The sequence below is a fragment of the Dermochelys coriacea genome, chromosome 4 (genome assembly GCF_009764565.3).
Source record: "Dermochelys coriacea isolate rDerCor1 chromosome 4, rDerCor1.pri.v4, whole genome shotgun sequence".
NCBI lineage: Eukaryota > Metazoa > Chordata > Testudines > Dermochelyidae > Dermochelys > Dermochelys coriacea.
In genome coordinates, this window is record NC_050071.1 from 36,743,628 (window position 1) to 36,770,388 (window position 26,761).

General features: G+C 40.6%; 1 protein-coding gene across 49 annotated transcripts in view; it reads right to left on the reverse strand.

Moving 5' to 3' along the window:
* Positions 1-26,761, reverse strand: part of CAMK2D (calcium/calmodulin dependent protein kinase II delta) — a 237,221-nt gene that overhangs the window by 85,676 nt on the left and 124,784 nt on the right. For all 49 annotated transcript variants that reach the window (XM_038400285.2, XM_038400273.2, XM_038400272.2 and 46 more), the window contains exon 4: positions 2,416-2,470. In XM_038400285.2, coding sequence (XP_038256213.1) covers positions 2,416-2,470 — 55 coding nt within the window. The remainder of the gene's footprint in view (positions 1-2,415; positions 2,471-26,761) is intronic.

Below are 26,761 nucleotides of genomic sequence, written 5' to 3' on the forward strand. Positions count from 1 at the left end.
CCTGAGGTCCCTTCCAACCCTGATATTCTATGATTCACATAGAAACTCTCTGAAGAGGCAAGGATAAAATGCAGTTCTCCAGGGCAGCACTGAATTGCTTTAACCATGAGACCACTCTTTCTCTTCCTGCAATCCCTGCCTCACTCACTACAAACCTTCTAACTTCTGCAACAAATGAAGCTGGGGATCCCACAGACCACAGCCTCTTTCACTGAACAAGACTGATTTGCCTCCAGAGCATGTCCATTGTTTGCACTGAATGAGGCCGTGGTCTTGTGGAAAAAAATAGTACATGATCATGTAATTAAGCACTATCTCACATAACGTACACACACAAGGTGGCTGAATTAGGTAGAGTTCCAAAGGCAACCTTAATTTTGGCATTTCCTAACTTTTGAGTGCTTGACTTTGCAATCTTAACATTCTTTTAAACACAGGTTTTTTGGGTATACTTTCCCAGGCTTTAAAAACACGAACTGAAAATACAGAAATTCCATCATATAGTATATGGACATCAGTAGCTTCCGCTGCACAGAGCTGTGCCACTTAAAGCTAACAGAGTAACCGATAGCAGTAGCAGGCTGTATTACTTTATGTGGATCAGCACCAAAGGGGGACGAGACATGCACTTTGCCAGTGGTTTCACAGACATTTGTCAACAGCAGAGGAATGGTGAGACTTAGGCATCTTGGGTTCCATTCCAGATTCTGGTGGGCATGTGCTCTAGTGGGCACAGATTCTTCTACCCATTCCCCTCAAGATTGGTTCCTTCTATCCTGTCCCCTCCAACCAGTTCCTGTCAGAGTCCTGTTTCTTCCCCGCTCCTGGTTCCTCACCCAGTGTCATTCTCCTAACTTAACTAGTCCTGGTCTCCTCTGGTGAGGTGTGTCATTCCAGCCCAAGTCGCCTTGCTGAGCAAGTCCTATTCTCACCAACCTGAACTCCCTGTTCTGGTTCCAACCTCCCTCACTTCCAGTTTTCTTGTCCAGCCATTCTCAGTTCCCATCCCACTTCCCAGCTCCTCATCTGATCTCTCTCTCCCACCTGCCTCCAATGCCTGTCCCCATGAATCTCATCCCCACTGGCTTCCATTTCAGCATCCATCCCTGGGCTCCTCATCCAACCTCAGTGTACTTCCCCCAATTCCTTGTCCTAGTCTCCTTGTCCATCCAAGCTCAGTTTCAACAATTCTCAATGACAAGTCCCAGTTTCCCCCCTCTGGCCAGCCTCTAAGTCCCAGGACCTCCAGACCCACCCTCAAATCCAGTTCTTGTCTGTCCCCTCTGTATTGGAGCCAGGCAGCTTCCTCCTCCACACTGCCTGGGTTCACCGGGGCATCAGTGAAAATACAGGAGAGAGTGTCTCACTGCTCTCAGTTCTGGTGCATGGTCCCAGCCTGGCCAGCAGCAGCCCTGGCTGGAGCATATCCAGCAAGCATGGATTCAGGGAAATTAGTTAAAAAGCTCTAGCAAGTCTCTACTGAGCATGTGCAAACTGAAATTTTTCAAAGGCGAATATTTTGGCCAAATTTTCATGGATTGCCACAGGGATGGTAAAAGGCACATCCCTACCACAAAGGCCCTCATTCCTTCAAAATTTCAAGCACCTGCTTCAAAGCATGGAGGCACTAGAGTTTCTCAAACAAAAATAAAAGGTTGCCAGAACTTTTTAAACATGAACACCACAACATATTTTCCTCTAGTCTGATTCTTAGAAATATCTGAACTGTTTTGTCTAAAATTCTCCCTCAAAATTCATTTTGAGGTAGACTCTCAGCATGGAAAATTTCAGCCCGAATGGTTCAAGTTTGACAGTTATCAGCAACTGAAAACAGGATCTTTTAACATGAAGTGTCGGGCAACCTTAATGACAGGTGACACTACCAGTCCCATCTATAATACAGTATTCAATGTACAGAACCAATAACATTTATTATATGACTAGTATATTACACATTATACATTTATAGTAATTGTAAAATCCAGATAATAATAACAGGATAAGCTCCGAGATAATGAGAAAATCCTTTACTAAATTTCAAGAAGAAAATCCTTTAGTAAACTTGCTAAAAGTCAAATTTAAAATAAACAGAACTTTAAGCAGCTACCGCTATGGGGAAAATAATCACAACTGATTAATAACTGCAAAACGTATAGCAGTTTGGTGTTAGTTTAAGCTGATGTTCAAAATACACTGAGGAGGGTTTTCAACATTTGGATATGCAAAGCTTTGCACATGCTGTTATCACAGTGACATATACAAGTCAGATATGTACACACAACTGATCAGTTATGCATCATCCTGGCCATGTGCATGCACATCATTTTATGAGCTTATTTTTGCCCCTAAAAATTTTGAACATCAGGTCTCCGGTGTGTTTTTTGTTATACAAGCATACAAAAGGCATATACTTACAAATCAAAGACTAAGTAATGGAATCCTTCTTCTGATATGCTGTCATGAAGCCGTACTATTAAAAGAAGAAAAAAAAACAGATTTATCTCACATGGCTCTCTGTTTTTCCGCTCTACCCCAGGTTTTTTGGTGTTGTGTTGTTCTTCCACCCTCTCTCCCCAACCCTTTCTCGAGTTGTTCTTTTTTTGCTTAGGGCTTTTCTTCTCGATGAGATAAGAAACAAAACTGTCTATATAATTCACTCTGTACTTATTTCTAGGGGTGCCGTGTTATGGCAGAGAAGCACTCTGTGATCACTTCCTATCCTCCCTCCCGACAATACACATACAGCAGCAGGCACGAGCAGCACTTTGCCTCTGCCCTTAGTGTACAACAGAATTTCTGCAAACACCATCTGAAAATATATTACTTTAATATTAATGCCGACCAACTAGTTCCTTTCCCTTGACAATTACTCTCTGACCACCAGTCTTTGAAATAAGAGTGTACAAAGGTTCCCAACTGCTGAACTTCAACTGTGTTAGATACACGGTATTAGTAATAAGGGTTATTTTCTCAAAACCATTAACCAGGAATGCACTATAAAAATAGTTAAGTGTCAACTAATGCTAGATTTCAAAAAAAAAAAATTATTCTAACATTGTTTTAACAACTAAAATGTTCAATAACCAGACACAAATATATGCCAGGGGATTATAACTGGCAGAGAAACAAGGAAGCATTCTTTTGCAGGCTTTATTGTGAATAAATCAACAGCATTTGACTACATAAAAGAGATGAATAAAAAAATATAAACCCACACACTTCAGTTAATATTACGAGGCACTGGCTTTATGGAAGTAGAAGGTAGCCAATGTTAAATACAAAACTGTTGCCTATGCAGATAATTTATTGTGTTGTTCTTGTCAGTTTCTCAAAGTCTAGCTAAATTAAGTGCCAACAGTTTCAGTCCAACCCTCATTTAAAATGTCCAAAAAAAGAGATCTGATTTAAGAAATAAGTAATTGCACTCTACAACACAACAAGTCAAGTCCTATCAAATAAAAATACAACACATTTTCCTTTCCAAATCCACATTTTTGTTCAGTATAAATATTTTTGCTCTTGAGGTACTAATGGAGCACTCTTCTGAATGAAATGGGTATGGCTTGGTGTGAACTCATTTTCTCTCTGCCTTTCTAAACAGAAAAGCGAAGAGATGACAGAGATCACCACTGCCACTGAAGACTCTGCAACACTGGTGGGTACATCTTACTGCAATAAAAGACCTGTGGCATGGCCACAGTTGGCCCAAGTTAGCTGACTTGGGCTCATGGGGCTTGGGCTGTGAGGCTATAAAATCAGTGTAAACCTTTGAACTTGGGATGAAGCCCAGGCTCTGAGACCCCGCAAGGGGGGTTGGGTCTCAGCTGACTTGGGCTCAAGACTCAGCACCATGTTTTTTTTTTTAATTGCAGTGCAGGCATACCTTGTGATACATACAGCAGCTTTTCACAGGCTGACACTGGCACCCAAAAGACACTGAACCTGAAGTATCCCAAATGATATTTGCAATATAGAGCAGCACAGCTGATCTTCAGAACTCATTGCTACCAAATATGATTCAGAACAAGAGCTTTGTTGGATTAAAAAAGGGATTAGATCTATGGATCCCAGAATACCCAAAAGTGTTATTGGTAAAGATTAACAAATAAAACAAAATAAAATTTTGGAGGTACAGATGCTTCAGAGTATAAGCCAAATTTTAACTAATGAGGTTTATGAATAATTTTTCACTTTGTGGATGTCTTTCCACAATTATCTGGTGCAAGATTTCTTGAACCTTCCTCTGAAGCAACTGGTATGAGCCATTATCAGATACAGGATACTGGACTAGATGGACCACTGATCTGATCCAGTATAGTAATTCCCATTTTCTTATATCCCCAGAGCTGTATGAACTTTTCACAATGCAACCTAAATAATATGAAAAACTGCCAATATCAGATACAAAAATTACTTTAGTAGACATTTGGGACTGCAAATATTTCTCTGAAACTCACAGCAAAATGAACAGGTTTCGGTCTCTTGAAAGGCCTGAGTTTCATAATTTTGCTATGATTTCGTAATGAAACTTGTGAAATTGGTCCCTGTTTGGGATGAAATGAACTGTTATGGACTCTTCTGAAATCTTATAGAATATAGAGAGCTTAATGGAACTCACCAGTTACATTATGTTGGGTTCAAATGAATTATTATTATTATTTTTTTTATAAAGTAGTGATTACTAGGCAAAGTGGGTAAAAAATTATATCTGAAGAACTAGCCTGCAAAAAGGCTGATATTCTCTTAAGCTATAATTGTATGTGTGCATTCTCCTCCTATAAATCAACAGGAAACAAGAACAAACTTGTGACAACAAATCAGGTAGCTGAGGATATGCTGTAGTTCCTCAGAAATACATCATGGTTCATAGCTAGTTCGTTTGCCCTACAAAGACTCTTTAGCCATAATACTAATACTAAGACAAGCATACAAAAAAGAATAAAGATAAAGATAAATGGTAGAATTATAACAAGATCTGATTATAATGTTATCCCCCCCAATAATTATAGAGTATATAAGTATAATGTGTTCTCTCCGTTTTCATAGAAATCAATATTATATTTTGCTGACAGGCTGTCCTTTTGTGTGTGGAAGGGGTTAGGGGATGAGGAAAAGTTGCTACAGTAAGAGGAAAGATTTTGGATATGGAGCATCCTTCAATATATATTATATTTACCCTATTCTGTCATGTTTTCTCTATGATACTATTATTTATTTATTTTACTGCACCCAAAATTGTGCTAGGTGCTTCACAGCAGACAAAAAGAGATGTGATCTGTACCAGAAAAGTGTTTATATTTGAAGGATTCTGCAAACACCTATACAGGTTAACAACTTTACACACACGCAGAATCCCACTGAACTTACTGGAACCCTTCACACAAGTAAAGTTATTTATGTGCAAAAGTATTTACGGGATTCTTAGCTGGGACTAGCAAGGGTGACAAATAAGCAGTAGTTGGGGTGCAAATGCATGAAGATCACAAATGTGGTCAGTCATACAGTTGCAGTGCAGCCTTATGCACATTGTGACGGGTTGGATCACAGAAACCCCCTGGGAGCTGCCACCTCATGTGGCACCACTACTTCTGCCCCGATTTCCCTGCCAGCTTAGAACTCCAGCACCCTGTCTTGCTGAGCCAGACACGCCAGGTTGCTCCAACACAGACGCAGGGTCTGATCCATCTACCCCAAAGCTACAGCCTTGATTGAAAGCAACTTAAGAAGTGTTCCTGTCCTTGACGCTCAGATGCCCAACTCCCAATGGGGTCCAAACCCTAAATAAATCCTTTTTACCCCGTATGAAGCTTATAAAGAGTAAACTCAAATTGTTTGCCTCCACCCCCAGGTATTAATACATACTCTGGGTTAATTAATAAGTAAAAAGTGATTTTATTAAATACAAAAAGTAGGATTTAAAGTGGTTCCAGGTAGTAACAGACAGAACAAAGTGAATTACAAAGCAAAATAAAACAAAACATGCAAGTCTAAGTCTAGTACAGTAATAAAACTGAATACAGATAAAATCCTCACACAGTAAGCTTCGTTTTACAGACTAGTCTACTTCTAGACTGGGTCCAGCAATCAGTCACACCCCCTGTAATTACTGTCCTTTGTTCCAGTTTCTTTCCGCCTCCCCTGAAAAAAAACCAAAACCCTGGCTCCCAATATCCCTACTTAGACGTCTCAGTCTGTCTCTCTCATATTGTCTATTCTTCCTACCTGTTTTCCGCCTCAGACACAAGTGATGAAGGGCTACAAGTGAGTAAGCAAAGTACTGGCAGATCATGGAGTTCAAATCTATTCCAGGACTCCATAGTAGCTGTCAAAGTTCCTTACCCACTCTGAACTAGTACAGATGTGGGAACCTGCATGAAAACCTCCTAAGCTTACTTTTACCAGCTTAGGTTAAAACTTCCCCAAGGTACAAACTATTTTACCCTTTGCCCTTGGACTTCCACTGCCACCACCAAACGTCCGGGTTTATTTTTTGAGAAAAAGTTGTTTGGTAATGTCTTTCCCCCCGACATCCTCACCAAAACCTTGCACCCTCCTGCCTGGGGAAGGCTTGATAAAATTCCTCACCAATTTGCATAGGTGACCACAGACCCAAACCCTTGGATCTTAAGAACAATGAAAAAAACATTCAATTTCTTACAAGAAGAATTTTAATATAAGAAAAGGTAAAAAAGAATCACCTCTGTAAAATCAGGACGGTAAATTCCTTACAGGGTAATTAGATTCAAAACACAGAGAATCCCTCTAGGCAAAACCTTAAATTACAAGACAGACACAAAGACAAGAATATTCATTCTATTCAGCACAGTCTAATTTCTCAGCCATTTAAAGAAATCATAATCTAATGCATATCTAGCTAGATTACTCACTAAGTTCTAAGACTCCATTCCTGTTCTGTCCCCGGCAAAAGCATCACACAGACAGACCCTTTGTTTCTCCCTCCCTCCAGCTTTGAAAGTATCTTGTCTCCTCATTGGTCATTGTGGTCAGGTGCCAGTGAGATTATCCTAGCTTTTTAACCCTTTACAGGTGAAAGGATTTTTCTTCTGGCCAGGAGGGATTTTAAAAGGTGTTTACCCTTCCCTTTATATTTATGACAGTAGCAGTGGAGGAATGTAGCAGTAAAGGAAGCAGAAGGGAAGGAAGAACACACCAACTGTACCCACCAGAGTTCAGGCAGATTTACAGGCGTCTACAGATCAGACAACCAGGACAACCAAGAGGATTAGTTTCAGCAATGTCTGGGGAAATGGTGTGTCAGCAGGACAACCCTCCCATAAAATCACCTTGAGGAGTGAAATCCTGAAAACTTTGAGATTCCTAAAAGACTAGCTAGGACCAGAGAAGAGTGGAGGGATGAGGAGCCTGGGAATGAGAGTATATTTGTAATTTCCTTCGTGCTATTCACTAATCCACAGTACTCTACTAGTTAAAGAGGTGCATGTAAAATTTTATATTATTTTTTTCTGTTCAGGAACTCTTCCAAAACCATTTACCTTCCTTCAAATTAATTTGAAGACACACACAGGACCACCAAATACTATTTTCATTAATTTCTGCCAAAATATCTTAGAAAGGATTTCTAGAAGAATGAACTAGTGTGACAGTCTGTACCCTTATGTTTACCCTTTCTACAAGACTATGATAAATTTTGTACAAAGTATGCCTTGTGAGGTATCATTAAAACTCATAATCTGCTTAACATTATTGTCCTGGTAAAATGTGTGGGGCAACATTGTATGTAAAGCTTATCTAAACCAGTGTGTATTTGGACTGAAGTGTTTGGGAAACTATTCGAGATAACAAGGCGTGTGCATATCATTTTTTATTAATGAAATGACAGACTTTATATGCACTTGTGTTGTCCAGGAAGGTGCTGGGCAGTACAAGATGCACATTTCTGGGGGAAAATATGGGACTGGGAATTTGCTGGAGTCGTTCTATAATATAATTCAAGGTGGCTGGCTAAAACACTCTTGAAGTATAGCTGGGAGTAACTTACACATTGGAGGTTGTATGAGAGCAGGCCAGGAGTGGTTGCTCTCACAGTAAAGCAGGGTAAAAGACACCCCATGTTGGAGAGCTGAGGGGACACAACTGTTCAACAGTCCAGATCGTACCTTGGGTAATATCACAGCTAGTCAACTGCAGAATCTTTTAAATTGTGTTACCATCTAAATCACATTGCAGAAGAAGTGTGAAACAATTACGTGTTTTTAATTATTAATTATTATTATTATTATTACTTAAAATGATGTGACAATTTCCTAAGCAAATTTCACTACAATAAACTGTATTGGCGTCAATGGTTCAATGAACAATGACAACATTGTTCATAGAACCAAATACAGACTCAAGCTACCCCAAAACCACTTTGTATTCAGAAACTAAGGGTACATCTTCACTACCCACCGGCTTGGCAGGTAGTGATCTCGTCTAGATGCGATAAATCGATCCCCGAATCGATGCCTGTACTCCACCTCAGCAGGAGGAGTAAGTGGAGTCAACGGGGGAGCCGCTGTGAGGACAGTCAGGTTAACTCGAACTAAGATACTTTGACTTCAGCTACGCGAATATTTTAGTTCGAACCCCCCCCACTGTAGCCCAGGCCTAAATTTATGAAGCAACCATGGGAGGAGGATTTTCAGATTTCCCCAGATGATAGCTTAATATATTAAATAAAATTTCCATGCATATATGAAATTTTTTAAATAGAGAAATCAAATAAACATGACTTTTTACTTAGTAACATTTTGCTTTAGGAAACATCTTGTGTTTATACAATACTGAAGAGAAAACCAGTTGTTGGCTGACTCTCTGCCCAGAACTTCTGCTGAATCAGAAAAGCCAAGTCTGCAGGTCCAAATCAGAAGGAATGGATAGTTTGTCTGGTTCTGCAAACTAAGTGTCTCTTGCTCCAGATGCACTGCTTGCCATGAACGGTGTAGACACAGAAGATGTTCCAGTAACACACATCTATTCATTCATAGCCAAGGCAGGAACATAAGAACTAAAATATCAACTTCAAGAAAATGTAAATTATAAAACATAATGGATATTAAAAATACTTAAACACCAACAGTACAAAAAACAGGAGGAAATTTGGATATTAAAGACTGCTTAGTTTTCATCTTCCAGCACCTCACATCGGCTTGATTTTTTCAGAGTACCTTTATGGCCTATAGTTATTTCTGTTTGTTATTTACTGTGACCCGGTGCTCTGCTTCTTTAAGAGCCAGGGACCTGGGCCAGCCATTGTTGTTTGTTTATCTGAAGCAATTGAAGAAGAGACAGGTGTTCCTTATAAAGAACTGGGCTGTCAGTAAGGAAGGAGAGAGCAGGAGCAGTTGGAGGTTTCTTCGGAGAGATTTCCATTGTCCCCTGGAAGGAGAACCGATGGGAACCTGTTGAGAAAAAGGGGCTTTCTGGGAGCACACAAAGAAGAATTTGGAGTCTATATTTTCTGACCTCACACTTGGTAAAGCAACCCCCATCCTTTCATGTGTTTATACCTGCTCCTGTATTTTCACTCCCTGCATTTGATGAAGTGGGTTCTAACCCATGAAAGCTTATGCCCAAATAAATTTGTTAGTCTCTAAGGTGCCACAAGACTCCTCATTTTTTCTCTTAATAAATTACCCCAAATTACCCCCAAACAAATGTGTTACTGAAATGAGGAGTTTATTCTTTCAATGGACAATCACATCCTTCAAGAATCCAGAATTTGATAGGAATAATAAAGTCAGACAGTAGATTAGTCCCCAAAAAGTTCTCTTGTATAAAGAAAAATAATCACATCTAAAAAGTAGTGCCTAGATTTATTTTTGTCATACTGTTAAACAAAATGATCATAGTATGTGGAACAGAGAACAATGATAAAGTGCATATCTGAAAGACAAATCACTTTGAAAAAAATCCATTCATTTTTAGCTTCTGATTATACCAAGAACAATGAAAGAAATAATTTGATTTGCCTCACAAATTGAGAGACTAAAAAGGTGCTCTGTGAGTGACATTCTTGTATTTTAAATTGATAGCTAATTCTCTCCTATATTCCAGCCTCCTATATCCAAGCCAGACCTCTCTTCTGATAACTGCTTATCAAAATCCATTCTTGTTAGCCAAATATCACTAAGATAAGAAACTACTGCCACACATAAAAGAAATTTCAACTTAACCTTCGCCTGAAAGACTTTATTTTAAACCTAGTATGTGCTACAGTTAGTTCTCTTTTCAGAGTAGCAGCCGTGTTAGTCTGTATTCGCAAAAAGAAAAGGAGTACTTGTGGCACCTTAGAGACTAACAAATTTATTTGAGCATAAGCTTTCGTAAGCTACAGCTCACTTCATCGGATGCATTTGGTGGAAAAAACAGAGGAGAGATTTATATACACACACACACAGAGAACATGAAACAATGGGTTTATCATACACACTGTAAGGAGAGTGATCACTTAAGATAAGCCATCACCAGCGGGGGGGGGGGGGGGGGAGGAAACCCTTTCATAGTGACAAGCAAGGTAGGCTAATTCCAGCAGTTAACAAGAATATCAGAGGAACAGTGGGGGGTTGGGAGGGAGAAATACCATGGGGAAATAGTTTTATTTTGTGTAATGACTCATCCATTCCCAGTCTCTATTCAAGCCTAAGTTAATTGTATCCAGTTTGCAAATTAATTCCAATTCAGCAGTCTCTCGTTGGAGTCTGTTTTTGAAGCTTTTTTGTTGAAGGATAGCCACTCTTAGGTCTGTGATCGAGTGCCCAGAGAGATTGAAGTGTTCTCCAACTGGTTTTTGAATGTTATAATTCTTGACGTCTGATTTGTGTCCATTCATTCTTTTACATAGAGACTGTCCAGTTTGGCCAATGTACATGGCAAAGGGGCATTGCTGGCACATGATGGCATATATCACATTGGTAGATGCGCAGGTGAAGGAGCCTCTGATAGTGTGGCTGATGTGATTAGGCCCTATGATGGTATCCCCTGAATAGATATGTGGACAGAGTTGGCAACGGGCTTTGTTGCAAGGATAGGTTCCTGGGTTAGTGGTTCTGTTGTGTGGTTGCTGGTGAGTATTTGCTTCAGATTGGGGGGCTGTCTGTAAGCAAGGACTGGCCTGTCTCCCAAGATCTGTGAGAGTGATGGGTCGTCCTTCAGGATAGGTTGTAGATCCTTGATGATGCCTTGGAGAGGTTTTAGTTGGGGGCTGAAGGTGATGGCTAGTGGCGTTCTGTTATTTTCTTTGTTGGGCCTGTCACAAAAGCTTATCCTCTAATAAATTTGTTAGTCTCTAAGGTGCCACAAGTACTCCTTTTCTTTTTTAAAAAATATTAAGTATCCTACACACGTATCCTACATAAACTTACCAGAATAACACTAATCCTAACGTGGTTTCTGGCAGGACAAGTCATTCCACCCTCCAACCTAGTGGAGTCTTTGTGATTTCCAGTTCATCACAGCTTCAGCTCAAAAAAAGCACACTCAGAACATATTTAGTTGACCCTTTTATACAGATCAGGGGTCTTTGATCTGGAGTTTCCAGAAGCAGGTAATTAGTACACAATGGGTCTCTCCTCTCCAGCACTTATCTTCAAAAGGTTGGCTCTGGAGGGGAGAATTTGCATTCCCTTTACCCCAAGGTACTTCAGACATATTGTTCCAAAAAGACCTTTGAGGAGATTGCATTAATCTTGTCTTCCTGCTAAAGAAGTTCCATACACTCTCACAATAGTACATAAACATTTGCATTTCTAATTCAATGTACTCCAAAGGTATTAACCCTAATTCAATAAGATTTAACTTAATTCAATAAAGTTCATTCAGGATATTACAGGATTTTGTCAGTCTGCCACACACATCACAGAGAGGAGCAGCACTTGTTAAGACTGAATGAAATATAAACTATGTGCCATAGACAATGAAAGTGTGTGAGTGAAACTGCAGAGGTCCCTCCTACTAAAGAAGATGCTCTAAAACTTCTCCAGTCACCTTGTTTATTAATACAGCATGGAAGGGAATTAATAGGACTTCAATTACATTGAAATACTTCCAGCCTTATTTTAAATGTGGAGATAAAAAAATAAGAATCAGGATCCCCAGAGTCCCCGCTGTTGCCCATTCCAGGGTGTGTCGCTTACCAGCCATCAGTGTAGATCAAGTTAGAGCTTTAATTTCACTGAATTAGTGTATTACTAGAAAGGCACATGCACATTCATCAGTAATGAACATAGAGCTGTAAAAGACCAAGAAGGCAAAGTATGTTTGTTGGAAACCCCCAGCCATTTCCTTAAAGAGTATTGTACATTCCTTCCTGTATCTAGGACAGGGGTGGGCAAACTACAGCCCAGGGGCCACATCCGGCCCTTCAGATGTTTTAATGTGGCCCCGAGCTCCCGCCAGGGAGCAGGGTCGGGGGCTTGCCATGCTCCGCACGGCTCCCAGAAACAGCGACATGTCCCCCCTTCCGGCTCGTACATGTAGGGGCAACCAGGGGGTTCCACACGCTGCCCCTGCCCCAATCGGCTAGGAACTGCGGCCAATGGGAGCTGCAGGTCCGGCACCTGTGGACAAGGCAGAGCGCAGAGGCGCCTGGTCGCGCATCTGCCTAGGAGCAGGAGAGGGACATGCCGCTGCTTTCAGGAGCTGCTTGAAGTAAGCACCATCCAGCACCTGCATCCCAATCTCCTCCTGCACCCCAACCCCTGCCCAAGCCCTGATCCCCCTCCCACCCTCCGAACCCCTTGGTCCCAGCCCAGAGCTCCCTCCAGCATCCTGAACTCCCCATTTCTGGCCCCACCCCAGAGCCCACACCCCCAGCTGGAGCCCTCACCCCCTCCTGCACCCCAACCCCCAATTTCGTGAGCATTCATGGCTCGCCATACAATTTCCATACCCAGATGTGGTCCTTGAGTCAAAAAGTTTGTACACCCCTGATCTAGGAAGAGTGATGTACACTTTTTTTAAAAGCTATCAATGCTCTCCTTTTTCACCATTCCCAACAGCATGCCAGGGAAAACAAAATACAAAAACCCAAACACAGAGATTTCTACTGTCTAATAACCTAAATTTCTTTTTAATTTTTTCAGGGTTACACTATTAATATAAACAACAAGGAGTCCGGTGGCACCTTAAAGACTAACAGATTTATTTGAGCATAAGCTTTAGTGGGTAAAAATGCCTTCTTCAGATGCACGGAGTGAGAATTACAGATGCAGACATAAATATACTGACACATGAAAAGAAGAAGTTACCTCATAAGTGGAGAACCAGTGCTGACAGGGCCAATTTGATCAGGGTGGATGTAATCCACTCAAAATAATAGATGAGGAGGTATCAATTCCAGGAGAGGCAAAGCTGCTTTTGTAATGAGCCAGCCACTCCCAGTCCCTATTCAAGCCCAAATTAATGGTGTTAAATTTGCAAATGAATTTTAGTTCTGCTGTTTCTCTTTGAAGTCTGTTTCTGAAGTTTCTCTCTTCAAGTATAGCTACTTTCAAATCTGTTATAGAATATCCAGAAAGATTGAAGTCTTCTCCTACTGGTTTTTATATGTTACTTTTCCTGATGTCCAATTTGTGTCTATTTATTCTTTTGAGTACAGACTGTCGAGGTTGGGCAATGTACATGGCAGAGGGGCATTGCTGGCACATGATGGCATATATAAACATTAGTAGACATGCAGATGAATGAGCCTCTGATGGTGTGGCTGATGTGGTTGGGTCCTCTGCTGGTGTCGCTAGAGTAGATATGGGGACAGAGTAGGCAACAAGATTTGCAACAAGGAGTGGATCCTGCGTTAGTGTTTCTGTGGTGTGGTGTGGTGTGTAGTTGCTGGTGAGTATTTGCTTCTGGTTGGGGGGCAGTCTATAAGCGAGGACTGGCCTGCCTACCAAGATCTGGGAGATTGAGGGATCATTTTTCAGGATAGGTTGTAGATTGTTGATAATGTGCTGGAGAAGTTTTAGCTGCGGGCTGTATGTGATGGCCATTAGTATTCTGTTATTTTCCTTGTTGGGCCTGTCCTGTAGTAGGTGACTTCTGGGTACCCGACTCGCTCTGTCAATGTTTCCTCACTTCCCCAGGTAGGTATTGTAGTTTTAAGAATGCTTGATAAAGATCTTGTAGGTGTTTGTCTCTGTCTGAGAGATTGGAGCAAATTCGGTTGTATCTTAGGGCATTGTAGTTTCCTCAGAAAGTCAGTGGTATCTCGAAGATAGCTAGGAGTGCTGGTTGCGTAGTGTCTGAGGAGAGAGTCCAAATAGCCAGATAATCCTGCTGTAAGAGTGCCAATGCCTGAGATGATGAGGCGTCCAGGGTTTCCAGGTTTATGGATCTTGGGTAGCAGATAGAATACCCCTGGTCGGGGCTCTGGAGGTATGTCCATGTAGATTTGTTCCTGTGCTGTGGCAGGGAGTTTCTTGAGCAGATGGCGTAGTTTCTTTTGGTACTCCTCAGTGGGGTCAGAGGATAGTGGCCTGTAGACTGTGGTGTTGGAGAGTTGCGTGGCAGCCTCCTGTTCATAATCTGACCTGTTCATTATGACTACAGCACCTCCTTTGTCAGTCCCTTTGATTATAATGTCAGAGTTGTTTCTGAGGCTGTGGATGGTGTTGCATTCTGTATGGCTGAGGTTATGGGGCAAGTGATGCTGTCTGTTTACAATTTCAGCCTGTGCACGTCTGCGGAAGCACTCTATGCAGAAGTCCAGTCTGTCATTTTGACCATCAGGAGGAATCCATGCAGAATTCTTCTTCTTCTTGTAGTGTTGGTAGGAGGGTTCCGTGGGTCAGTGCACTGTTCAGTGGTGTGTTGAAAATATTCCTCAAGTCAGAGACGACGAAAGTAGGCTTCCAGATCACCACAGAACTGTATCATGTTCCTGGGGGTGGTGGGGCAGAAAGAGAGTCCCCGAGATAGGACAGACTCTTCCATGGGGCTAAGTGGATGGATTAACAATATTGTTAGGTGAGTTGAGGGTACCACTGTTGTAGCCCCCTGTGGCATGTAGGAGTTTAGAAAGTTTACTGTCCTTTTTCCTCTGTAGAGAAGTGAAGTGTGCACTGTAAATGGCTTGTCTCGTTTTTGTAAAGTCCAGCCACGTGGATGTTTGTGTGGAAGGTTCGTTTTGTATGAGAATCTCCAGTTTTGAGAGCTCATTCTTGATCTTCTCCTCTGCTGTACAAGATACTGATCAGGTGGTTCCTCGGTTTCTTTGAGAGTGTGTGGCACAGTCTCTCCCCATAGTCAGTGTAGTATGTCGATTGCAATGGATTTTTTACCTTCAGTCCATTTGCTATGATGTCCATCTGTTTGCACTTGGAGAGGAAGATGATGTCTGTATCTGTGCGAGTTTTTTGTTGAGGTTTATGGATTTCCACTCCAAACAGCTAAATTTAGTGCCTTGCATGGTGACAAGTATGCATGGAGTGAAAATTATACATACAGGCATCATGCATCTGAAGAAGTGGGGTTTTTACCCACGAAGGCTTATGCTCAAATAAATCTGTTAGTTTTTAAGGTGCCACCGAACTCCTTGTTGTTTTTGTGGATACAGACTAACACAGCTACCCCCTGATACTTGTCACTATTAATATAAGCTCAAATCATTCCATAATGACCACCTTTCAATCAGCGGGCAAGTAACAAGTTGTTGGATTTGAAACTATGAGATAAGCCAGTGCAATACTCCTCTCATTCATCAGAGACTTGGCTTTTGAAATCATTTCAAAACCTAAGATCAGTATTCTGGGGTATTACCTGGCCTATATCACTTGGCCTGTTACATTTCAAATAGTTGCTTAAAAACAATTTCAGGCCCTCTAGTCCACAGACAAAGATTGATCCAGATTCAGTGGATCTGGTTTTGCTAGGGAAGGAAAGCTTTGGTGTGTCTCTTTGCCTCCAGGACTCAAACTGTACCATGTCCTCTCTAGAATTACCATGGCATGACTCTTCCCCCTACCAAATGCATTTCGGAAGAGAAAGTCTCCTCAGCAGAGCCAGCACGAAACAACACAGCAGCAGTTGCAGCAGTGCCAGGGCTTGTGTACACCACACAGCTTTTCGCGACAAGGCTGTGTCGACACAGCCTTGTCACTAAATATCGGTGTGTGTAAACACTCTTTGTCAACAAAATACTTTCAGCCCCGTGAGCGGCGTTCCCTTTGTTGGCAGGAGAGCACTCCTGCCGACAAAGCTGCGTTCACGCTGCCATTTTGCTGTGGCAAAACTTTTATATTTGGGGGGGGGGGGCTTTTTCAAGTACCTGTGAAAGACACAAGTTTTGTCAACAACTTGGCAGTGTAGACAAGCCCTCTGAAACAGATGATGACATCAGACTGCTTTAGACAGTTTTCACTCTAAAGTTCTCGCCTCTGTGCTGATTGACTGTTTGCTCCACCCAGCCACCTCCTGTCCACCCTTTGACACAGTCACTTCACTTCAGCCTCACTCCTGCCCTATGTGCTCCACTTTTTCCTTCAATATCATCTCTTCCTTCCTTTGTCTTTCAGCTCAGCTAAAGCCTCCTAACACAACTGTAGGGCAATACAGTGCCTAGCATACTGAGGCCTCAATTTTGGTCGGGATCAGACACAGCCAAGATGCAAACACATAGCAGCAGCATGTGTGCTGTGGAATAGAGGTGGCAGCTCTCCAGGTTATTGTTGTATAGTTGAGGTAACATATCTGGCAACTTCCTTACACCCCCAAACTGGGGGAAGGGGAGGGGGAAGTGCATTTACCACAGATCAGCACCCTCTGGGTTTCACTGGTGACTAGCACCATGGGAACTAGGGTGTGCTGCCACACTCCCTGACTTGAAGTGGTTCCCATCAAATACAGGGTTTAGAGTTGGGTTCAATGGATCTCAGCAACCTCACTATAAAAATTGTTCCAGCACGATTGACTGGCACTACTCCACTGCGTGTAGGGGAGAATTCCTTCCTCAGCTCAAGCCTCTGAAACCCAGTGAGTACGGTTGAGAAACTTGCCAATACTGTTAAAATAGGGATTTGCCCTTTACAATGTCTTTTTTACTGCCACATCCTGTAATTCCACTCATCTGAGTCCACTAAGATTTGCTGCTTTCTAATAATACTATTTAGCATTTACAGCAGATAGCGCTTTACAAGCATTAGTTAATGAGGGCCCTTGTCTAAGGGATTTGAGATATTTTGAGGCTAATCTAAATTTAGAGATTAGCTATGATACAAATGTTCAGGAACAACTGATTTTTGGAAGATATTTACACTGTGATTATAGTGTGATATTTTGTGTATCTAAAATAATCTTCCACCATGCTGAAAAGGTACACATATTGTATATTAAAATATTTACTACTGTTTGCAAAAAGCCATTTATTTTGCAGTGCTGCAAATGAACCTATCTTCAGCACTGATGTATGAGAATTGTACAGCATTCAAATTCATTCAAAAGATAAACAACTTTTTATTACAGCACAAGTTCACAGTCATTTGTGTTCACAATTGGATAACAACTCTCTTAAGATGCATATTCACTAGTATAATAGGAAAAGGCAGAAAAAATTAAATGGGCATTTTAATAATTGGGCAGAATGCATTTGTCCCAGAGGCACTGTATCAGTAAATGTTAACTTGTATGAACAAAATTCCATCTATTCTAAAAATACTCAATTGTGACTAACAGCCAAGTGTTGGGGGACAGAGGGCTAAATTTCTGTATCCTGAGTAAATGACAGAAATATTTCTACTTAGAGTCTCCAACAAATTCTGTACTCTTACTCAACAATAACAGAATTATACCACTTTTAAACAAAAATAGAGTTTCACTACATTAACGTGGGCAAGAGACTCCTGTGATACAGGCAGAAATACAAAATTATCCTGGCACATAGAATTTGTGGAATTGAACTCATGAAAACAATGTTGGGCCAGATACTCAACTGAGAGTCACACAAAGGCGCTGAATTCTGGCCACAGATGACCAGCCAGGAACTTCCCTGGTGCATGAGAAGTCTCTGCTGCCATAAAGCTGACAAATGGAAAGCCTGCATCAGACCACTGCTGAAATGTAGGGTGCATATCAGAGAACAGAGGGTTTTAGAAAAAGCAAGTAGGTTGTGTGGTCAGGAACCCTCTGAGATGCTACATTAATGGTGCAAGTTAAAGCAGCTCCACACCTCTTCCTAAGATCAGGGAGCCATGACCAGCTCCCTGGCACTCTTGTCTGCACTGAGTGGAGCTTGGCCATAGGACCTCATCTGACCTGATCCACAAGTTGCAAAACGATCTGCTAGAATTTAATTTGATTTGGGAAGACGTAACAAATAAATTATGAAATACAGACAGACATTGCGGGAGGTCTTATGGTATGTGAGAAATTTTCAGGGAGAATAGCTGCGACTACCCAGACATTTTTTTTTCTTCATTTTGTTCAGTACGTTCAGTCTACATCATATACATACTCACACAGCTTCTGAGAGAACTGCATTCTTAAACCCTTACTCATGTTGAGTAGTCCTTATTTCATTAGAAATCCCACTGAAGTCAGTGGAAACAGGGGGCATAAAATCAATTGTTTAAAAACAAATTAAAAATACAGTTTTTAAAATATAAATCAGTTGTTCGTTTAAATTAAATACATGTTTTTAAAATAAAACTATTTAAAATTAAATTTGAAATGATAATCTGAGTTCAGGCCTAAATTTACTACAATCTATTAAAATCATTTAAAGTAAATACATTTTAAAAAATTAAGCAGTATATGTTGGGTGCCATATTTAAAAAAAAAGTCAAACCACTGAACTGGTGGAAGTCATTGGCTAAGAACCCGAGTTTGTTGAAGTGATAAACCAGCTTTTGACAGCAGTAGCCTTTCATACGGATGTGGAGAGAATATTTTCTTCACTTAAGTTTATTCAACTAGATCAGCTCAATGTCTAGTTCAGCCAACGTTAAGAAATCAATGGGAGTTGAAAAAGTAGGGAAGTTTATTGTCTTCTTCCCATCTATGTATAACTAGGTATGAGTGCACGAGCTTTATTAGTTCTAATATCTTGAAGGACCTAGTGACCAGAAACAATCAGTTCAATTCATAAACTACAGATACTCTTTCTTTAATAAATCAGTTAGTTTTAAAGGCAAAACATATTCTTACAGACTTTTTGATAAATTATTGTTCTTATGCATCCATCACATTTAAGGTAGTTTATTTAACAAATAAAGAATTTGAAAATGCTGGTTTTGGGTATATTTAATTGAATTTCAATTTCAATCCAAACAGAGATTTACACAAAGCACAAGTAAACAAAAAATCATTTAATAAAAAAGAAATTAATCATTTACCATTTTCTAACATAAAAATTGTAAAAATTAAGATCTGAATATATGTATAAATATAGTGTATTCTGATCAGCAAAAAGCATAAAATTTACTATATTGAGTATGTCAACATACTGTATTTTAATGGTTACCAATCAATGAGAATCAGCCTTTCTTTAGGAAAACAACTAAGATGTACAAATGCAAAAGAAGATTAAAATTGATTATTTAAAACAAGATTTCCTACTTGCTGATTTAAATGAATCCACTTTGAATGGGAATACTCGAGAAGTAAGGTACTACTCAGTGTAAGAACATTAGAATTTGGCCTATTGTGTTTAATAACTGCACTTTTATATGCATTTGCAGAAGGAAGTCAGTATTCTATTTGGGCAGCATTTTACTTTTTGAACACTATACAAGTATTTGAATAATTACTTATATTCTATATTTTTGATTGGTTTCTAAACATTGGACCAAATTCTGTTTTCCATTATTTCCATGAGACCCACCAACTTCAACTTTTGCAAGTATAACGGAGGGCAAAATTTTACCCTATGATTAATGAGACATTGAGCAACACCTAGTGATCTTAATTACATCCTTGCAACCCCAATGAAATCAAAAGTTGCATGAGTATATAAAGCAGAATTTGTCCTTTTTATGTATAAAATCAGTCTCTATGTGCTTATGTATGCCTTACCTTTTCACTTCCTTCACTGTTGCATTTATTTATTTCTCTTTTCTAATCAAGATTAATCCGATTGCCTAGCAGTCAAAACGGTAAGTAGAAATATGTACACCTTTTGCATTAAAGCCAAAATATACTCAATCTGAGGTTTTAATATGGTCCATTTACTTGCTGAAGATTATGGGAGCTTTGTCACTGACTTCCACGGGTCCAGATTTTACCTTGTGTGAATCTTGAAGACTACTTAGACCAGTGATCCCCAAGATTAATGCTCGCAGACAAAAATAAAAGTAAATCTCTAGCTGTGACAATTACAATGAAAACCTTCAAAATTTGAATAGAATGTAACAAAATCAAAGATGTCTGCCTGAGATTGCAGAGAGCCTGAAACAATAACTTTGAGGTGTAAAGTGCTAACTCAGATGCCAATATCGATAGCTTAAAATGTTGACATTTAAAGTATTTCATTGCTCATGAAAGTATGTAAGCAAAGAGAGGATGTCTCATAATATAATGGTCTATACTAGAATTTCTAGAAGTGTTAACCAGTGAAGGACTAAGTACAGGACAAGGAAAATGTATAAATTAGGATTAACAGATTTTGAACACCACATGGCAAAACTAAAGAGAGGGAAGGCAATTGGTTTCACTTTACTGAAGGCAGGGCTCAGCTTTCAAGTTCGAGTAAGACTCGCTTAGATCACCCCTTCCTACCACATTACCTGTCTCTATTCAACATGTCTGGTCTCCCCATCATGCCTTCTCATAAAAAGGCCTTTATATTTGGTAAAAATGTTCGAACATCTTCTAGCGCTGATTTCTCACACCATAGTGGAAACTAAAAATCCATATGCAAGGACAGACTTTATATCCTTCACTAATTAAAGGTACATTGCTTTGTCCGTCTTGATGGCCTGCTGGATAGCTCTATTTTCTAGGGTATAGAAAATATGGATTTGGAAGGAACCTTATGACCCTTGCTTTTCAGGTTGGATAGTATGGAATCATCATGTGGTCTGGGGTTTATCAGCTGCAGAGACCCATTATGAAGAGTGAGAGTACAGAACTGACAACTAAAGCTCACTGAAGAAGGGGGCAAAAGACAGAATGAAAAACTGGATGAAATCTACTGCAATGGACAAGTTCTCCTGCATATGATACTCAGATAGACCAAATCTACCCATTAGATACTGCAATGGGAAGATAAGGTTCTCTCTCCTTCCATTGTATATTTTTACCATATCCATATGGGGTGAAAAAGTTGGAACACCTTGTGAGGGGTTCCCCACAGGGTGCCACCTGGAACTGGGGTATCACTGAGCCCGCCTAACCCACCAGCTTGGGCTCCCTTTACACTGTACTGCTTTGACAGGCTCTCAAGCCCCTCCAGCACACATACAGGTAGGGACACACTCAGCTGCAGCAGAACATAGATGCTGAGATCAGCTCTGTATGGGATGGCTCAGCTAAGGAACTGCCTAGTTACTGAAGTGTACACACCCCTGTGGAGGGTAAACTCACAATTATACCATCTTGGGCTGCACAAGAGGTCTGTACAGCACAAGCTCATGAAATCCACCCCCTCCCTCAAGGTGGAGAGGAATACATACAGCTTTCTCCCCCAAGTTATGATTTCCACACATTGGTTTTAGAAAAAACAAAAATAATTCTATTAACTACAAAAGATAGATTTTAAGTGATTTTAAGGGATAGCAAAGAATCAAAGAAGCTTACCTAGCAAATAAACAAAAACACTATCTATGCTTAATATACGAAATAGATTGGATATAAATAGCAGAGTCTCACTCTAAGTGATGATACAAGCAGTTTGCAGAGATTCTTGAGGGCAGAGTGGATAAAGATACAAGTGGCATTATAGGTTTCCAGGCTGACTGTGACTCTGAATTCTATATCAATTTTTTTTTTCAGTTTCAGGGTGGATAAAAATCAATGATTTAAAAAAAAATAAATAAAAAAAATTGGGATTTTTATTTAAATCAGATTTTTTTTATAAAATGCTTTTTGAGGAAAAATCCTATCTAAAGATAGTTTTAATTAAGATACATTATATCTCAGCACAGAACAGGGATTAAAAATTCTAATTCTATAGTATGAGACACTACATTCATGTAATGTTTAAGAAAAGTTTTGTAAATGAGTTTCAATAGTTCATGGATTAGACTCCTAATCTTATGGTGTTACAGGGGCTTCTGTATAGATTATTTAGGTTAATCTTTCTATCTACCCAGTGGGACTTAGTGCTCAGTCAAGGGGTCTCAAAGTCCCAGCCCATGGGCCATCTGCATCCCGAGAACCTCCCCACTGCAGCCCGGGGAAACTTTTTAAAAAGTGATTTCATTTGGTCATTGTGGCTGCCGGCCGAGGGGGCTGGGAGGGGAGTGGGCAGGAGAGATTCACATGCCCCTACCCACAATGTTGCTCCATCCTGCTGCTCCTGGGATCTTCCCAGGGGTTGCACTCGGCAGCATGTCATTCATAAAAATTTTGAGGTCTGTGGCCTGGGAAAGGAAAGAGGTTCTTTCTAGCTGTTGGCACTGCAGGTCTGTGTAATGAAATGCCCTTTATTTACTTTTTTTATCCACTGTCCCATGTAATGTTGGTAGATTGTGTAGGAGAGGCCATCTCAGCAGGAGCAACAAGAGGCACTGAACCTGATGGGAGCATAATCCCAGGGAGGGATAGAACCACACACTTCCCCATCTCTTTAGGGTAGTAGCCATGCTCCTCACCCCCTGCATCTGACCAGTGGGCAGACCATGACTGTGCCTCCTCCTCAGCTTCTTTTGTGCCCAAGGAGGCCCAGCCCAGCAAGGTCCTGCTGTCAGCAGAGCGTGGAGTGTGCGAAAGTGGAGCAGGAACTGCCTCGTGGGAGGATGATCTTGGTGGTCCCTGAGAGACCAGGTTTCTATTCTTGGCGCTGCCTTTGCCAGTGATATCCTGTGTGGTCTTTGGCAAGGCCTCTGTTCCCCAGCTGTCACACAGGGATAATAACCCATCCCTCTCTCTCACTCTCTCTCACACACACACACACACACACACACACACACACACAGGTTGCTTGTAAGCATCTTACAGAGAGATGTCTCAGCCTAAAAAACAGCCTTACAGAGAGATGCCTCAACACTGCCAATTCCAACTTAAGTGGACAGTTCATTATTTCATCAGAGTACCAACAGACTGCCTCATGCTTCATCTGCAAAGGCAAAGTTGCTGTTTAAAAAAAGACTAGAATATAAAACAACATTACACTACAAAACATGCACAGCAATATGATAAATATCAGAGAAAAAAGAGAGAGAATACAGTCTTACAATTGAAAAAAAGCAGCAGCAGCTTTTTCAGAAAGGGAGAAAATGGCTAAGTATGGGAAGTATGATGGTGAATTTATTTAACAATTCTTTAATAAAGTCAGTGAGATAGGAGAGATGATTTCAGCAATATCAGCCTATCTCCAAATACAGTAGCAGAGCGTATTCTTGAGCTCTCTAAAGATATCAATGGGCAGCTCATCAAGAAAGGCACAGCTTTTCACGCATATTCAATCTCAATTGATGAGAGTACCAACTTGGTTGACAATGCACAGCTTGCCATATTTGTGAGAGGCGTTGATGAAAACTCTGCAGTAACTGAAGAATTGCTCAGTTTGTCAAGAATATTCAGTAGAACAGCCAGTGAAATTTTTCACTGTCAGAAGCACTGGAACAACACAGTCTGCCGTGGCACTTGTTAGCAGGCTTAACCACTGTCGAGGGGCCCAGCAATCATTGGTGAAAAAAAAAAAAAAAAAAAAAAAAGGATTGGTAGCACTAGTACAAAGAAAGATGGCCGAGCAAGACGCGAGCAACCAATAGTGTTACTGTCATAAATATAAAGGGAAGGGTAACCATCTTTCTGTCCACAGTGCTATAAAATTCCTCCTGGACAGAGGCAAAACTCTTTCACCTGTTAAGGGTTAAGAAGCTAAGATAACCTTGCTGGCACCTGACCAAAATGACCAGTGAGGAGACAAGATACTTTCAAAGCCTGGGGGGGGGGGAAACAAAGGGTCTGTCTGTCTGTGTGATGCTTTTGCCGGGAACAGATCAGGAATGCAGCTCAGAACTCCTGTAAAAAGTTAGTAAGTAACTAACTAGCTAGAAATGCATTAGGTTTTTTTTGTTTAATGGCTGGAAAAATAGCTGTGCTGAATGGAATGTATATTCCTGTTTTTGTGTCTTTTTGTAACTTAAGGTTTTGCCTAGAGGGATTGTCTATGTTTTGAATCTGATTACCCTGTAAGGTATTTACCATCTTGATTTTTACCGAGGTGATTCTTTTACTTTTTCTTTAATTAAAAGTCTTCTTTTAAGAACCTGATTGCTTTTTCACTGTTCTTAAGATCCAAGGGTTTGGCTCTGTGTTCACCTATACAAATTGATGAGGATTTTTATCAAGCCTTCCGTAGGGAAGAGGGTGTAGTGCTTGGGGGGAAGACGTCTCCAAGTGGGTTCTTTCCCTGTTCTTTGTTCCTTGCCTCCATAGCTCTCCTGTGGGCAGCCTCTATGGCTTTTTCTGCCTCTTTTGCTGCCTCCATTTCTTTGTCCTTTGCCTCCATAGCTCCTCTGTGGACAGCCTCTACGGCTTTTTCTGCCGCTTTTGCTGCCTCCAGCCTGGTTAACTCCAATTTGTGTTGTGCCTTGATCTGTCATCTTAGCCTCTCTGTTTTTAACTAATTTTACACCCAAGAATTAGAAAGAAAATCACAAAAACCTGGCTTGTAAAATTTTGCTGTGCTGTAATATGATACCTATGTTCTTTGATAGCTAGTCTCAGCCTACAGAAAAATCATTTAAAAAAAAACACTAACACCTTTGTCTCCAGGCAAATAGACAGAAAACCCCTCTAGCTGCTCTTATCTAAAAAAATAAAAAACCTCTTCGGGTCTGTGAAAAACTTGTGAATTTCCCTGCATAAGGTTAACTACTCTGCCTTTAGGTAGAGAAAACTCCAGCTCAAAAAAGAAAGACCCCTTTGTTATGCCTGCTGCTCTGTCCCCCCAGGCAGAGACATAGAATTTACAGCTGCAATCCTCTTTTACAAAACCTTTTAAAATCTTGCTGTGCTTCTGTTTCAAAAATGATCTCAAAATGATCCCACCTCTCTGCCACCATATCAAGGTTCCTTCCCCACTCTGAACTCTAGGGTACAGATGTGGGGACCTGCATGAAACACCCCCGAAGCTTATTCTTACCAGCTTAGGTTAAAAACTTCCTCAAGTTACAAACTTTGCCTTGTCCTTGAACCCTATGCTGTCACCACCAAGTGTGTTAAACAGAGAACAGGGAAAGAGCCCACTTGGAGACATCTTCCCCCCAAAATATCCCCCCAAGCCCTACACTCCTTTTCCTGGGGAAGGCTTGATAAAAATCCTCACCAATTTGTACAGGTGAACACAGACCCAAATCCCTTTTAGGCAAAACCTCAAGTTACAAAAAGACACAAAAACAGGAATATACATTCCATTCAGCACAGCTATTTTACCAGCTATTAAACAAAAATATACCTAATGCATTTCTAGCTAGATTACTTACTAACTTTTTACAGGAGTTCTGAGCTGCATTCGTGATCTGTTCCCGGCAAAAGCATCACACAGACAGACAGACACTTTGTTGTCGTCCGTCCGTCCCCAGCCCCCGCTCCAGCTTTGAAAGTATCTTGTCTCCTCATTGGTCATTTTGGTCAGGTGCCAGCGAGGTTATCCTAGCTTCTTAACCCTTTACAGGTGAAAGAGTTTTGCCTCTGTCCAGGAGGGATTTTATAGCACTGTGGACAGAAAGGTGGTTACCCTTCCCTTTATATTTATGACAGTTACACTGCATCATTCACCAACAAGCACTGTGCAGTAAATCTTTGAAATCTGAAAATGTCATAACAGTTGTGAAATGTGTGAATTACATTCATTAAAGGGGCTTGCAGCACAGACAGTTCAAGCTTTCCTGGAGGAAACTGAATCTTAAATATGGTGACTTGCTCTACTTCACTGAGGTGTGCTAGCTAAGTAGGGGTTCTACTTTAAAGAGATTCTTTGAATTGAAAACAGAGGTGAAAATTCATGGAAGAAATTAAAATCCTGTACCACAATTTGAAGATCACAAATAGATGACAGATCTTGCTTTTCTTGTCGCTGTAAAAACAAGAGCTGAATATCCTAAACCTGAAGCTGCAAGGTCCAGACCAGCTGGTGACAGCAGTGTATGATAATGTGAGAGCTAAACTAAACTAAACTAAACCTGTGGGAAAATTGGAAGTCTCAGTGTATTCTCACTCATTTCCCAGCATGTAAGTCACTTGTGGAAGAGCTCAGCTCTGAAATACAGTTTAGTGGTTCTGAATACACTACTAAGCTTAACCTGCTTTTGCAAGGATTTGATCAGCGGTTTGCAGATTTCAGAAAGCACAAAGAAAGCTTCGATATGTTTGCTAATCAATTTTCTGTTGATGTGGAAACAGTGATTTACATGTGATTTACAAATGGAACTCATTGATATGCAGTGCAACACATCTTTAAAGACAAAATTCAGAGAAACTGAGGATGTCTCAGAGTTCTTCAGACAGGAACCATCATCTTTCCCAAATCTTTGGAAAACCTTCAGAAAAATCATGTCCTTGTTTGGCAGTACTTGCATTTCTGAGAAACTTTTTTCCACAATGAATATAAACAAGTGAAAATACTGAACACAACTGATGCACA